Source organism: Vombatus ursinus, unplaced genomic scaffold, assembly GCF_900497805.2.
Source record: "Vombatus ursinus unplaced genomic scaffold, bare-nosed wombat genome assembly UNPS02000582.1, whole genome shotgun sequence".
Taxonomy (NCBI): domain Eukaryota; kingdom Metazoa; phylum Chordata; class Mammalia; order Diprotodontia; family Vombatidae; genus Vombatus; species Vombatus ursinus.
In genome coordinates this window covers 1442781-1458295 of record NW_020940360.1, presented here as the reverse complement: position 1 = coordinate 1458295, position 15515 = coordinate 1442781, and the positions used below count along the sequence as shown (strand labels likewise).

At 36.3% G+C, this 15515-nt stretch overlaps 1 protein-coding gene across 1 annotated transcript in view; it reads left to right on the top strand.

Moving 5' to 3' along the window:
• The window catches only part of LCA5 (lebercilin LCA5), a 143208-nt gene that overhangs the window by 81566 nt on the left and 46127 nt on the right, over positions 1–15515 (top strand). Inside the window, 2 exon segments of the mRNA XM_027854139.1 lie at positions 13121–13395; positions 13398–13772. Of these exon segments, the coding sequence (XP_027709940.1) occupies positions 13121–13395; positions 13398–13772 (650 nt within the window).

The window sequence follows — 15515 nt, the reverse complement described above, 5'->3', positions numbered from 1 at the left end:
AAGTTCCATCAACTAGTCCTCTTATGGCATGTTGGTCCTTCACTATTCCAGTCACCCTCTTTTTGTGCACTTTCTAGCTTATTATTACTGTCCTTCTGAAAAGTACCTAGAACTATACACAATAATCCAAATGTGGTCTGATCAGGAAAGAGGGTATAGTAGTACCATCACCTCCCTAATCCTGGAAACTGCCTCTCTTAATGAAGCCACATCACATTGGCTCATACTAAAACCTTCTGATCTTTTTCAGATATAGTGGTGTCTAACCACCTCTCTTGTTTGGCATTACAAGTCCTTCATAACCCAGACCCCTCCTACCTTTCCAGTCTTGTTATACCTTACTCTCTGCCACAGACTTTTTGATCTGATGACACTGGCCTCCTTGCTGTTTCAAGAACAAGACACTCCATCTTTCAGCTGTCCCCTATGCCTAGAACACTGTCCGTCTTCATCTCCACCTCCTGGCTTTCCTGGCTTTTAAGTCCCAACTAAAATGCCACCTTTTACTAGAAGCCTTTTCTAACTCCTCTTCATTACAATGTCTTCCTTCTTTTATTTTCTGTTTATCCTGTGTATAGCTTCTTTGTATATCTTTTTGTTTGTTTGTTGTCTCTCCCATTAGATTGTGAGTTCCCTGGGGCCAAGCACTATCTTTTGCCTCTTTTTTTATCCCCAGTGCTTAGCATAGTGCCTGGCACATAGGTGCTTAATAAATGTTTATTGACTGACTGACCTATGTGATATTTATTTTCTGAACCCAAGTATACAGCTTTAGACTCATCATAACCAAATGTAATCTCTTTAGGTTTAGCCCCACTCACTCAGTCGCAGTCTGGTGACATATTCCCCTCACTATTCTAGGATATACTCTGAGGAGTTAAGATATTTCTTCTCTACTGCCATTGGATCAAACCCCACCAGATGTATTCACCCCATTGCAAGACCAGACACTAGCACCCCAGTTGCATGCTCCCTTATACAGATCACAATTCTCTTAGAAGCAAGCTCCATGCTTCCTTTATGTGGAGAGGTTGCATCAACAAAGTTGATACAATCTGCCTATTTGCTAAACCCATTACAAAAGTATGCTATAGGAATTTAGAATAGTGTTACAGGTTGGGATGTCAAAGACAGCTATAGTATGGAAGTGGAATTTGTCCTGGGTCTTCACTGCATAATAACAAAAGGCAGAATTCTCCTTAAGGATAATCTAACATTTTTAGCATTTTTTTCTGCATGAAGCAAGTTTTTTTTTTCTTTTCTGTGGGAGCAAATCTGAAACTATAGTATTATAAAATGGACAGGAAAACATCTGCTCTTCAAATGGCCACCCTACACATATCTTTTCAGGAATGCATCTCATATGTAAAATGAGATCAAGCTTTACAGGAATTTTAAGGGGAAAGTGAGCTATCTCTTTGCAGTAATGACCTTGAAATAATGCCAGTGAACTAGTTTTAAGGTATTGACTTAGCAAGAGAAGAGAACAGTGGTAGAGAGAGAGAGAGAGAGACGTAGGAAGTGGGGAGGGTAAAGGGCGAAAACAATTTAAAACTAAGAGGTCAGTGAGGTTGTTAATCTAATTCAGACTGAAAGATCAGAGAGATAAGGATAGGGTCTGGTAACTGTCTTAAAATGAGGAAACTTACGGAATGGTAAAGAAAGATGTTGATAATTCACATTTATATGGCACTTTGAAGTTTACAAAGTGCTTTTATCACAACCCTTTGAAATAGGTAGATTACATATTATTATGCACAGATGAGGCAACTGAGGTTTAGAGAGGTGAATTGAGTTGTCCATAGTCTATAACCAGTAAGCATCAGAGGTAGGATTCTAATCTAGCTCTCTCCAGAAACCTGGTATCTCCAGCACTCATTCTACTACATCATGCCTGCCCCATGGTAGGTGGCAAACCAACAAATTTGTCTTTCAGAGTGAGATCAAAGGGGATACTTGAAAATGACTCAAGGCATGGAATATCACACATATTTAAACCCCTAAAAATGTTCCTTCTAGTAATTCAATATTTCAGACAGCTGGAGTTATCAGAAATAATCACCTGTGTGTACAAGAGACTTCATTTGGATGGATTAAAGTTCAACTCAAAGCAGCTTACTTCTTTTAATCCAGGATACAAAAACAGGAAATGTGAAGGGCAAGTAACAGCATCAGAGAGACAGACAAGATCCAGCAAAGGAATGCAGACATGGATGAACTACCAGGAATAATGACAAAAAGAAAAGCAGCAAAATGAAGGGGAAAATTTTTTTTAAAGAATAAAAAAAAGGCCATAGTTAGGATGATGAGTCTAAAGTTCAGTTGAGAAGTATTACTGTAAATGTGAGGAGAATATATGCCAACTCAAAGGCTTGATGGTTATGCCAATTGTTTACTCCCATTCATTAACCAGAAAGAGACCTTCAAGGAAAAATGAGCCATAGAATGGAATTGTTCCTGCCTCACTCACTAGAATTCTGGTTCCCAAAGTATCTTCTATTTTCCTATAATTTTTTATCCCCATGACATAATTTGAAGTAGTGTGACAAAAGGCCTTGAATTGACTGTTCTATAATATCAGAATTTAATTTTAACAGGCAAAATCCCCCAAAGTGGCTGAAATCTACAGACTCCAGCTGATGTCTTTATCCCTCTCTAGGCTGCATGGCTGAATCATCTCCACAGAAATTTCCTCTACCATGATCCATGCCAAGAACCTTCTCCCTCACTAACCTCCCTTTCTAGTTCCCTTTTAAATGTTGTCTTCCTCGATTAAAATGTAAGCTCATTGAGAGCAGGGACTGTCTGCTTCTACTTGTATTTCCAACACTTACTTAGCACAATGACTCTAGACACATAATAAGAGCTTAATAAATGCTTGTTAATTAGCTGATTAACTGATTCCAAAGAACAATTCAATGGAAATAAATGAATCCATACTAACTGATGTGTTATGGGAAATTACAAATACCAAGGAAGCTTGACACTTAGGGCACCTGTATCTGTTGACAAAGAATAAGGTAAAAGTGGGCACTGTTTTCTTATTATAGCCTTGATTTTAAGCTTCATTTTCCTCCCAAGGGTAGGAGATTTTTTTTTCTTATGGACTTCTTTTTCTATTTTCAGTCAGAGATTAGAATAATAGGGGTAGTAACTTAATTTATATAGTGCTGATGTTTGTAATATACTTCATATTTATTATCTCATTTGAGATAATACCAGTGAAGTAAATATTACAGATATCATCCCCATTGAACCAACGAAGAAACTGAAGATCAGTTTCATTACATGCCCAAGTTCACAAAACAAGTAGATGTCAGATATGGGATTTAGACCCAACTCTTTTTATTTTCATGATTTTATTTATATTTTTTGTTTCTTACATCTGTATAGTTATCCCAAATATCCTTCCCTATCCCAGAAAGCCATCCCATATAACAAACAGTTGCTTGGGTTTTTTTTTTGTTTCTTTTTACAAATAGTATTTTTTAAAAGAGAAAACAGTAAACATAACTGATTAATACATTGAAGGAATCTGAAACCCTGTGCAATGTGTAACACTAAGTACTTAGTGGATTAGAGGTGTCTTCTAATATCTCTTCATTCAAGTCCTGTTTGATCTTTATAATTTGGTTACATTTGCTTTGTTTTTTTTATTTTTAAATATATTTTTAACATTCATTAAAATTTTTTTGAATTCCAAATTCTCTCCCTCCCTTAAGTCCCACCTCTGTCCCTTGAGAAGGCAAGCCACATGGCATCAAGAATATTTGTGAAGTCATGCAAACATATTTCCAAATTAGCCATGTGGCAAAAAAAAAAACAGACCTGAAAAAAAAAACTCTCGACAACAACAAAAAAAGAAGCCTTAACAAAGTGAAAAAAGCATGCTTCAATTTACACCAAGAGTTCATCAATTTTCTCTCTAGAGGTGAAATGGTATTTTTGATAATGGGTTCTTTGATACAATTATAGGTCATTGTATTCATAGGTTCCCAAAGTGGGTGATAGGGGAGCTGGAATGATCCAGGGGTGGGTATTAATAGCCTCGAGTGCAATTGGGGGGAGTTGAATAAAAATAAGGAGGCAGTGGAAGCATAAGGAAAGAAGAGAAGATAAGAAAATTTTGAAAAACTGTTTGTACATGTTTCATTTGTTGAGTTAAAGTCATAGTGATTACATTATTTTCCAAATAAACACACAAAATGCAATTTGTAACGGTTATAATCGGTTATAATCGGTTATATAATCAATCAGTGGTGAAGTCCACCAACAGGTCTTAACAAGCAAGTGTGGGCAAGTGAGCATGTTGCACATTGTCGGGAAGTCCAGCATGATTCCGTAGGAATATGTGCATGTAATGACTTGCTTACAATATGATACTATATAGTTACACGATGCAATATTACTTCATCAAAATTTCAATGCAGGAAAAAAACCAACATTTACAATAAATTATTAAATTTAAGATGTGTCATTTTTAAAATGATACAAATTAAAAAAAAAAACAAAATGCTAAAGAAAGTGGATTTCCAGGGGGCGCTAAATAATTTTTTTTAAAGGGGGCAGTAGGCCAAATAAATTTGGGAACCTCTTATTGTATTGCTCAGAGTAGCTAAGTCTTTCATAGCTAATCATCATTACAATATTGCTGTTACTGTGCACAATGATCTTTCCATTCTTCTCACTTTACTTTATTTCAGTTCATACAAGTTTTCTCAAGTTTTTCTGAAACCATCCAGCTCATTATTTCTTATAGCACAATAATATTCTATCACAATAATATACCACAACTTGCTTAGGTATTCCCCAATTGATAGGTACTCCCTCAATTCCCAATTCCTTGCCACCACAAAAAGAGCTGTTATAAATATTTTTGTACAAATAAAATCTTTACTCTTTTCTCTGATCTCTTTGGAATATAGACCTAGTAGTTTTGTAAAGTCAAAGGATATACACAGTCTGAAAGCCCTTTGGATGTAGTTCCAAATTGTCCTCCAGAATGATTAGACTAGTTCACAACTCCACCAACAATGCATTAGTGTCCTAATTTTTCCACATCCCTTCCAGCATTTAAAATTTTCCTTTTCTGTCATGTTAGTCAATCTGATAGGCATGAGGGAGTATCTCAAACTTGTTTTAATTTGCATTTCTCTAATCAACAATGATCTAGAGTATTTTGTGATTATTGATAGCTTTGATTTCTTCTTCTGAAAACTGCTTATTTTTATCTTTTGACCATTTATCAATGGTTCTTATTTTTATAAATTTGCCTCAGTTCTCTATATATTTGAGAAATAAGGACTTTATCAAAGAACCTTCCTATAAACATTTTTTCCCAGTTTCCTGCTTTCCTTCTAATTTTGGCTACATTGGTTTTATTTGTGCAAATTTTAAAAAATTTCAAGTAATCATATTTATCCATTTTACTTCCCAGGATCCTTTCTATCTTTTGTTTGGTTATCAACTCTTCCCTTATCCACAAATCTGACAGGTAAAATTTTCCATGCTCTTCTAATTTGCTTATTTCAGCCTTTTATGTCTAAATCACTTAACCATTTTGACTTTATCTTGGTATATAGTGTGAGACATCAGTCTGCCAAACTGCTTTCCAGTTTTCCCAGAAATTTTTGTCAAAAGGTGAGTTCTTGCCCCTAAAGTTTGGCTCTTTGGGTTTATCAAATACTAGATTACTATAGTCATTTACAACTGTGTATTGTGTCCTTAATCCATTCCAGTGATATATCACTCTATTTCTTAGTTAATAACAGTTTGTTTTCATAATTACCACTTCGTAATATAGTTTGAAATCTGATACTGCTAGGTCACCTTCCTTCAAATTTTTTCACTGATTTCCTTGACCATATTGATCATTTGTTCTTCCAGATGAAATTTATTATTATTTCTAGCTCTATGAAATAATTCTTTGGTATTTTGATTGGTATGGCACTGAATAAGTAAATTAATTTACATTGAATTGTCATTTTTATTATATAGATTCTGCTTACCCACAAGCAATTAATATTTTTCCAATTGTATAGATCTGTTCATCTGTAGGAAGTGTTTTGTAATTGTGTTCATAAAGTCCCAAGTTTGTCTTGTCAGGTAGATTCTCAAGTATTTCATATTATGTGCAGTTATTTTTCATGGAATTTCTCTATCTCTTCCTGCTGTGTTTTGTTGGTAGCATATAGAAATACTGATGATTCATGTGGGTTTATTTCCTATTCTGCAACTTTGGTAAATTAATTGTTTAAACTAGTTTTTTAGTTGATTCTCTAGGGTTGTCTAAGTATTCCATCATAGTGTGTGCAGTGTGATAGTTTTGTTTCCTTCTTGCCTGTTTTTATTCCTTCAATTTCTTTTTCTTGTCTTATTGCTAAAGCTAGCATTTCTAGTACAATATTAGATAATAATGGTGATAATGTACATCCTTGCTTCATTCCTGATCTTATTGGGAAGATTTCTAGCTTTTCCCCATTACATATAATGCTTGCTTTTGGCTTTAGATAGATACTAATCATCATTTAAAGAAAAGCTTCATTTATTCCTATACTTTCTAATGTTTTTAATAGGAATGGGTGGTGTATTTTGCCAAAGGCTTTTTCTGCCATATGATGTTTTAGTTATTTTTTGCTATTGATTTGGCTAATTATGCTGATAGTTTTCCTAATATTGAACCAGCCTGCATATCTAATATAAATTCCACCTGGTAATAGTGTATGATCTTTGTGATACATTGTTGTAATCTTTTTACTAGTATTTTATTTAATTTTTTTGCATCAATATTCATTAGGGAAATTAGTCTATAGTTTTCTCTTTTTTTTTCTCCCTGGTTTGTGTAACAAAAACCATAGCTGTGTCATAGATAGAATTTGGTAGGACTTCTTCAGTACCTATTTTTTCAAATACTTTATATCATATCTGGGATTAATTGTGTCTTAAATATTTGGTAGAATTCACTTGTAAATCCATTTGGTCCAGTAGATTTTTTCTTTGGGAGTTTATTTATGGCTGATTCAATTTCTTTTTTTAGGATAAGGTTAAATATTCTACTTCTTCTGTTAATCTGGGAAATTTTTATTTTTATAAATACTCATTTCACTTAGACTGTCAGTCTTACTGGCACATAATTGGGCAAAATAACTCCTATTAATTGCTTTAATTTCATTTTCATTGGTGGTACATTCCCCTTTTTCATTTTTGATGGTTAATTTGGTTTTCTTTTTTTTTTAATCAAATTAACCCATGATTTATATCTATTGTTTTTCCTCCCATAAAACTGGTTCATAGTTTAATGGATTTTTACTTTCAATTTTATTAATGGTTTAAAAATTTTATTAATCTCTCCTTTGATTTTTAAGATGTTTATTTTGCTGTTTAAGGATTTAAAATTTAGTCTTTTTCTAGTTTTTTTTAGTTGCATGCTCAATTCACTTATTTGCCCTTCTCTCTTGTATGTGTTTAGAGATAAAAATTCTCCTAATTACTTTGACTGCATCCCAAAAATTTTGCCATATTGTCACATTGTTGTCATTATCTTTAATGAAATTACTGATTGGTTGTGTGATTTCTTCTTTGACCCACTCATTTTTCAGGATTATCTAGTTTCCAATTAATTTTTAATCTATGCTTCTATAACCCCATATTAAATGTAATTTTTATTGTATTGTGGTCTGAAAATGCACTTAATATTTCTACTTTTCTGCATTTGGTTGTGAGATTTTTATAACCTAATATATGGTTAATTTTTGTGGAGGTGCCATGTATAGCTGACAAAAAGGCATACTCCTTTTTCTTCCCATTTAGTTTTCTCCAGAGGCCTATCTTTTCTAACTTTTCTAAGATTCTATTCCTCTCCTTGACTTCTTTCCTATTTATTTTGTGGTTAGCTATTATCTAGCTCTGAGAGGAGAAAGTGAGGTTCCCTACTGGGTGGGGAACCTGCAGCTTGGAGGCCACATGTAGCCCTCTAGGTCCTCAAGTGTGGCTGTTTGAATCTCAACTTCACAAAACAAATCCCCTTAATAAAAGGATTTGTTCTGTAATTGGATTCTGTTAAAAGGCCACACCCCAGGACCTAGAAGGCCACATGTAGCCTCTAGCCCACATGTTCCCTATGCCTGGTCTATTTCCTCCTTTGACCCATTTAACTATGCCATTTAGGGGCAACTTAGGTGGCACAGTGGGTAGCGTGCTGGCCTGGAGGCAAGAAGACTCATCTTCCTGAGTTCAAATCTGGCCTCACATACTTACTATCTGTGTGACCCTGGGCAAGTAACTCAATCCTGTTTGCCTCAGTTTCCTCATCTATAAAATGAGCTGGAGAAGGAAATGGCAAACCATTTCAGTATCTTTGCCAAGAAAACCTCAAATGAAGAGTTGAATAAAACTGAAAAAACTACATCATTTGGTTCATATTGATATTACTTCATTGTCTATGTACCTTTTGTTTCTGCTTTGTCTGCGATGTTGATTGCTAACCCTTGTCTTTTTAACTTCAGCTGAAACAGAAGTTTCTGACCCAGCTCCTTATCTTAACTGTGCGTGTCTCTGTTTCAAGTGTGTTTCTTGCAAACAGCATATTGTTCAATTTTCATTTCTAATCCATTCTACTATCTGCTTCCATTTTATGGATAAATTCTTCCTATTAATTTCACAGTAATGATTACTAACTGTGCATTTCCCTCCATCCTATTTTCTTTTCTTTATCCTTCTTTCTTTTTATCCTGCCCCTCCTCTAAAATCTGTTTTACTTCTTACTGCCTGCCTTTATCCTCCCTCTCTTTTATCACTCCTCTTCCCTTTCTCTTATGTTCTTTCCTTTCTACATCTCTGTTAGGTAAGACAGACTTCTGTACTCAGTTTAGTGTGTATGTATATTCTTTCCTCTTTGAACCAATTCAGATGACAGTGAAGGTCACACATTGCCTACCACCTCACTATTTTCTCTTTCCTTGTAAAATCTCTTCTTTGTACACCTCTTTTATGTGAAATAATTCTCATTTTTCCTCTCCTTTCCCCCTTTTCCTAGTGCATACCTCTTTCTCACCCATTCCATTTTTTTACATTATCCAAACACAATCAACTCATTCCCATGTCCTTTGTCTATGTAAAGTCCTTTCAACTGCCTTAATAATGATAAAGTTCTTAGGAGTTACATATATCATATTCCTATATAGAAATGTAAACAGTTTAACCTTATTGAATCCCTTATGATTTCTCTTCATGTTTTCTTTTTTATGCTGCTCTTAAGTCTTATCTTTAAAATCAAATATTTTATTTACCGCTGATCTTTCATATGGAATGCTTGAAATTCCTCTATTTCATTGAGTATCTATTTTTCCCCCATGAAGGATTGTACTCAGCTTCACCTGCTAGGTTATGCTTGGTTGCAATCCTCATTCCTTTGCCTTCTGGAATATAATATTCCAAGGCCTCCCATTCTTTAACATGGTAGCTGCTAAGTCCTGTGTGATTTTGACTGTGGCTCCATTATATTTGAATTGTTTCTTTCTGGATGCTTGGAGTATTTTCTCTTTGACCTGGGAACTCTGAAATTTGGCTATAATATTCCTGGGATTTTTCGTTTGGGGATCTCTTTCCAGAGGTCATCAGTAATGATTCTTTGCTTCTCTACTCTCTGCTTCTAGGATACTGGAGAGGTTTTTCTTTATAATTTCTTGAAATGTGATATCTAAGAGGCTCTCTCTTTGATCATTTTAGGTAGTCCAATAATTCTTAAATTATCTTGATCTATTTACCAGGTCAGTTGTTTTTCTGATGAGATATTTCAAATTTTCTTTTCTTTTTTTCCATTCCTTTGATTGTGTTTTATTGTTTCTTGATAGCTAATGGAATCATGAGTTTTCACTTGCCTAATTCTAATTTTTAAGGAATTGTTTTCTTCACTATGGTTTTTTTTTAACCTTTTTTTTCCCCATTTGGCCAATTCTGTTTTTTAAGATGTTATTTTCTTCAATTTTTTTGTTCCTCTTTTATCAAGCTGTTAATTGACTTTTACTTTCTTGCATACTCTCATTTCTTCTGCCACTTTTTCTTCTACCATTCTTATTTGATTTTAAAAATAATTTTTAGCTCTCCCAGGAATTCTTGTTGGGCTTATGTCCAATTCACATTTTTCCTTGAGGCTTTGCCTGTAGCTGTTTTGACATTGTCTTCTTCTGAGTTTGTATCTCAATCTTCCCTCTCACCCTAGTAATTTTTATGGTTAGGTTCTCTTTTTTGTTTGTTTGTTTGTTTTTTTGCTCATTTTTTCCTGCTTTATTTTTACCAATTGAATCACTTATTTATTATTTTTAAATTAATTTTTTTCATTTTGAACTTAAATACAAAAAGACAGAAAAAGAATATTTCCATGTACACAGCACAACATAAAAAGATTCAATATAAAATCATGAATTTCCATTTCACACTGTTTACTTTTTTTGAAAAATTATGTAATAAATGCTACATCATTTTCAAAGCTACCCTGCTTTTCTGTGCTTCCTTCTACGTTTTCTTTTGTTCTCTGCTGTGCACTTTCTTTTCCTTCCTCCCTTCTCATCTCACTCTAGAGAAGGCTACCGTTAGAAATAAGTCTGTATACATATATATGCAAAACCATAGTATATATACTTCTTTTAGTTCTTTCTCTGGATGTGGATAGCATCTTTCTTCAAAAATCCTTTGTAGTTGATTTGAGTATTTATAATACTCAAAATAACTTAGTTATTCAAAGTTGTTCTTAAAACAATAATGTTATTACTGAGTCTTTCCATGTTTTTCTAAAATCATTGGGCTCATTATTTCTTATAGCACAGTATGTATCACATCACAATCATATACCACAGCTAGCTGTTCAGTCATTCCCCAATTGATGGGCATCTCCACAATTTCTAGTTCTTTGCCACCACAAAGAGATCTACTATAAATATTTTAGAACATGCAGGTTCTTTTCCTTTTTCCCTAATCATCTTGGGAAACATCTATTAGTGGTATTGCTGGGTCAAATGGTATACAGTTCTATAACTCTTTGGACAGAATTCCAGATTGTTCTTCAAAATGGTTTGATCAGTTCACAGTTCCACCAACAGTGAATCAGTGTTCCAATTTTTCCACATCCACTCTAACATTTATCACTTTTCCCTTCTATTATTTTAGCCAATCTAATAGGTATAAGATGTGTTTTAATTTGCATTTCTTTAATCATCAATCCCTTATTTATGTATAGGTTCCCAAACATTTTTTTTTTACCTTTTTAGTTAAAATTTATATTAACACACTGATTATATAGTAGTGTGAACTCAACTGCCCATTGTTGTCAACTGCTTTGTAATTCTTATTGATCTTTGGGATCACCCATTTTTTAATTATTTTACCCATCCTACATCAGCAACTCTACCAGATCAGCAAGAAAAGGTGTCATACCTCAATTGTTCTACTTTTTAGCAATTTCATATAAATTTGGATGAAGAAAAAGATTATCAGTAATAAGCTCAGTTGTCTTAGTCTGTAAATATTACTTCTCCGTCTTCTGTCCTTTTCTCTCCATAAATTAAATTTAGCTATACCTAGTGACGCTTTTCATATTTAAGTAAAATATTTCAGGTATTTTTCCATTTATTTCCAAATGATTAACAATATCCAACCTAACGATTCAACTCAAATTTTTAAAAAATCAAATTATGCAGACTTTTTCTCTTTTAGGCAACATTAATGGTCTTTGTACTACACAGTGCACTTACAGAAAACAAAGATTTAATAGACTGGTGTTCATTTCATTATTTGTTTCATTTTTGGGATTCATCTTACTTCCAATGTCATATTAGATAGCTTCTCATGCAATACTTCTCATGTAACAAAGTACATTCAGACATCTCAGTATTGGTGGGCATCTTTAACAGCATGTAAAAATATAGTGACTTGCATAAATTAATACCTTTTCTTGTATAGCAAGGCTTGGTTCAGTCAAAAAACAAAATTACCTTATTTCACATATTAGAAGAGCTAGATGAGAAGGCATTTAACCACAGTTCTCTTAAATGCAGTTCTCTGAAAAATAAAAAAAGCATTAAGCACTTATTCTATGCTAGAAGTGAATTTCAAACCTTATCACTTATATGGTAAACTGAATTTCTTCAAAAATCTATCTCTAGTAAACATACAATAACAGTGAAGAATAGGAGAATTTAACCTTCTCCCCTTTCAAAAAAAAAATACTCTGAAACTGTCAAGTCAGAGGCATGAAAACGAGAAAGCCAGAAGCAAAGACTTCTAAGGTTTTTTCGTTTCTTTTTGTGGTCCCAGAAGCTAGCAAAAGGTGCTTAATAATTGTTTGTTGAATTGGATCCTATTTACAAACGTTACATACTCAGATTACTTAAGTACAGCATATAAATAACATACATAGCATTCCTCTTTTGGAACTTAATTTCCTGAAAACCTATTTAAAATCAGTCAATAAATTACTAGACTTCTATATGCTAGGAATTGTGCAAGATGTTGAGGATATAAAGATATGATGGTCCTTGCTCTCAAGGAGCTTAGTAGAACTGGGGAGACAAGATGCAGACTTACATACAAGCTACAGCTTATAAGAACAGGAAAAACTGTGTATCATCAACAAGGCTCTAGAATCAAGAGGGGTCAGGAAAGGTTTCTCATAGAAGGTGGGATTTTAGCTGTAACTAGAAGGCCAGGAAGCAGAGATGAGAAGGGAACTTAAAAACTTATTTTAAATATGTTTCTAGTATCTAACCTGCGGTCTGTTAAATTAGGAAAAAATGTTTTTTTCCAAATAAATGATTCTATGCATTTTATTTCATGCATTTAAAAACACTCCAGGGGAAAACAAAGGCTTCACCAGACTGCCAAAGTGGTCTCATGACGCAAAAACAAAAAACCCTGCAAAATAAATATAACATCGATGACGTTTTTCTAAGACTTTTCATTTATGCTTTTCAGCCTATTCCAAGAAGACCCCTGGAAGCGTTGAATTTCTTCCAACACTGAAAAGTCTGACCCCAGGACAAAGGAATCATTCTGAAGGGCAGAAGTGCAAGGTGCCATCCATCCCCGTTTCTAGTACCACCGACTTTGCCAGTTTTTTTGCTCCCAGATCCCACCAATTTTCCTCCCAACGGCCTTCCTCGCGCCTGCTTCCTTTCCTCCTCCTCCTCCTCCCCCTTCTCCCTGGGTTGCCCCTTTTCCCGAAACCCCCTCAAACCCCAGGAATTCGAGAGGGGGATTTCTAAGACAGGGACATTCAAAAACACACACTCGAGGCCCACTGAAGCGAGAATACGATAGAGCCTGGTCAACATTCTCGACACAGGATCCCGTGAGGGGCAGCCAGCCAATGCCAGACCCTCACTCGCAATAGTCCCACCCCCTCCGCAGCATCCGCTACGGTCTTAGCCAATAAGAAGGACAGACCTCTAGTACCACCCAATGGGAGTCAGAGAAGCGGCGCCATTGGCCGGGGCTGTACCGCAGTGCAGTCTGGGCCTCCGCCTCCGTTACCCTGGAGCCCGAGTCGCTGCTCCAAGAGCCTCCGCCCCCGCCCCCGCCCCCGCCCTCGTCCCCGCCCCCGGCTCTGGGTTCAAACACAGCGCAACCTGGCAACCGCAGCCCATAGCCAGCCCCGCAGCCTCCCGGGGAGGGAGTCCCTCACCGCCCTCGGGCGTCTGCCCATTGGTGGGCTGACGCGAAGATCTAGGGCTGGGAGGCTCCTTAGCGGAGAGGAAGGTGGAGAAGACCGGCCAGATTTGGTGAGGGAGGCCTGAGGACTAAGACGACTAGAGGGGTGGGGTGGGGGGTGGGGAAGGGGTGTCGAGCGCCCCAGTGTAGAGGGCTGTGGCCTTGCAGATGGCGGTGGAGGGTGGCCCTGCCGAAGTGAGGGCGCGACACCTTCCGGGGGGTGTGAGGCCCTCCTGATGGAGTAGGGGGGATATGGCCCTGAGGGTGGGGAGGGGGTGACTCCTGAGTGGTGTGTGGCCCTTCCAAAGGTGGGGGCTGTGGCCCTGTGGGAGGGGTTCGTGGCCCTTGTGAAGGGGGGTGAGTCGAGGCCTGGGAACAGCCGGGGTGGTGAGGAGGAATGATTAGTAGGGGAAAGGGTGGAGGCTGGAGAACGGCAGTGAGGAGCCCGACTCTGAAAGGATACAAGAGTTTGAGCCCTGTCTCTGTCTCCACTACCTGTGAGCTGCAGCAGGCCACCTTTCTTCTTTGAGACTTGGTTTCCTCATGTGTGAAGTGCGTGCGTGCGTGTGTGTGTCTAAGAATATGCAGATTTGAACTATGCGAGCCTTGTGGTTCCTTCCATCTCTTAACCTATGATCTTATATTTATTAAAGGGACCCTGGAACTGATAGTAGGATTGAAGTAGAAGGCGGAGGCTGGGGCAGTTGGTCGGAGTGGAAAGGAACTTTTTAGAGAGGGTCATGCTTTATGATTCCAAATATTCTATGTTTTCAGAATTCTGTGACCAATCAAAAAGCATATATTAAGTGTCCCATTTGTATCAGGAAGCACTGTACTGGAATACAGATACAAACAAGGCATTACCACAGTGGGCCCTGGAATTTTGGAGTCAGGAATACTTCGATTCAAATCCAACTTCAGACCATTACTAGCTGTGTAACTCTGGGCAAAATCTCTTAATCCTTCTAGGGTCAGCTTGTTTTCTCATCAGTAAAATGAGAGATCCGGTGAACTAAGGGGATGGGAGAATTTGAAGGTTGTGCCTATCAGGAATAAATTGATGTGCTCTGAAAATTCGAGGATTCAAGATTCATGTAAAGAGAATTTATGGACTCTCTCCCCCCTACTCTCCCCTCCCTTTTTTGGTTCTTGGATGCAAATGAATATAATGGGGGTGGAATCGTGTTTTTTGTGTGTAATTATGTGGTGGTAACTTTAAAAAATAAAGTATGGAACTTCTTTGGAATTGAAATTTTCTTTCAATCATCAGACACATATTAAGTACCTTTTATGTGCCAAGCACTGTACTAAGATACAAAGCCTTTGTAGTCTCCGTAGTCTCTGCCCTCTAGGAGCCTACATTTTTACATTCTTGGTTTTGTTTCTGACCAATAAGAGGAATATTTAGAGATAGGATATTTAAGAGGAACATTACAATTAAGCTCAGTACTTGAGGATGTGGGAACAGATTACTTTTTGAGAAGTTGTCAAGAACAGGGGAAATGATACAGAACTGGAGACAAATGATACTTAAAGAAAGGGCTTAAGAAGATACCTGAAAATATGGGTCATTTAACTTTTCTGACCATCTATTAACAAGTTATAAAATGGTGTTATTTGCTCTGTCTGTCTCACAGGGTTATGAGGAAAGTACTTTTAAATGGTAATAAATTATTTAATATGAGCTATTATTATTATTCTTTGGAAATTCTAGAATTGATGAGCTATTTAGGAAAGGAAGAGCCAGCATTGGTTCATTAAAAATTATATTTGACTAATTTTTATTTTCTTTTTTCAGCAGTTACTAGATATTG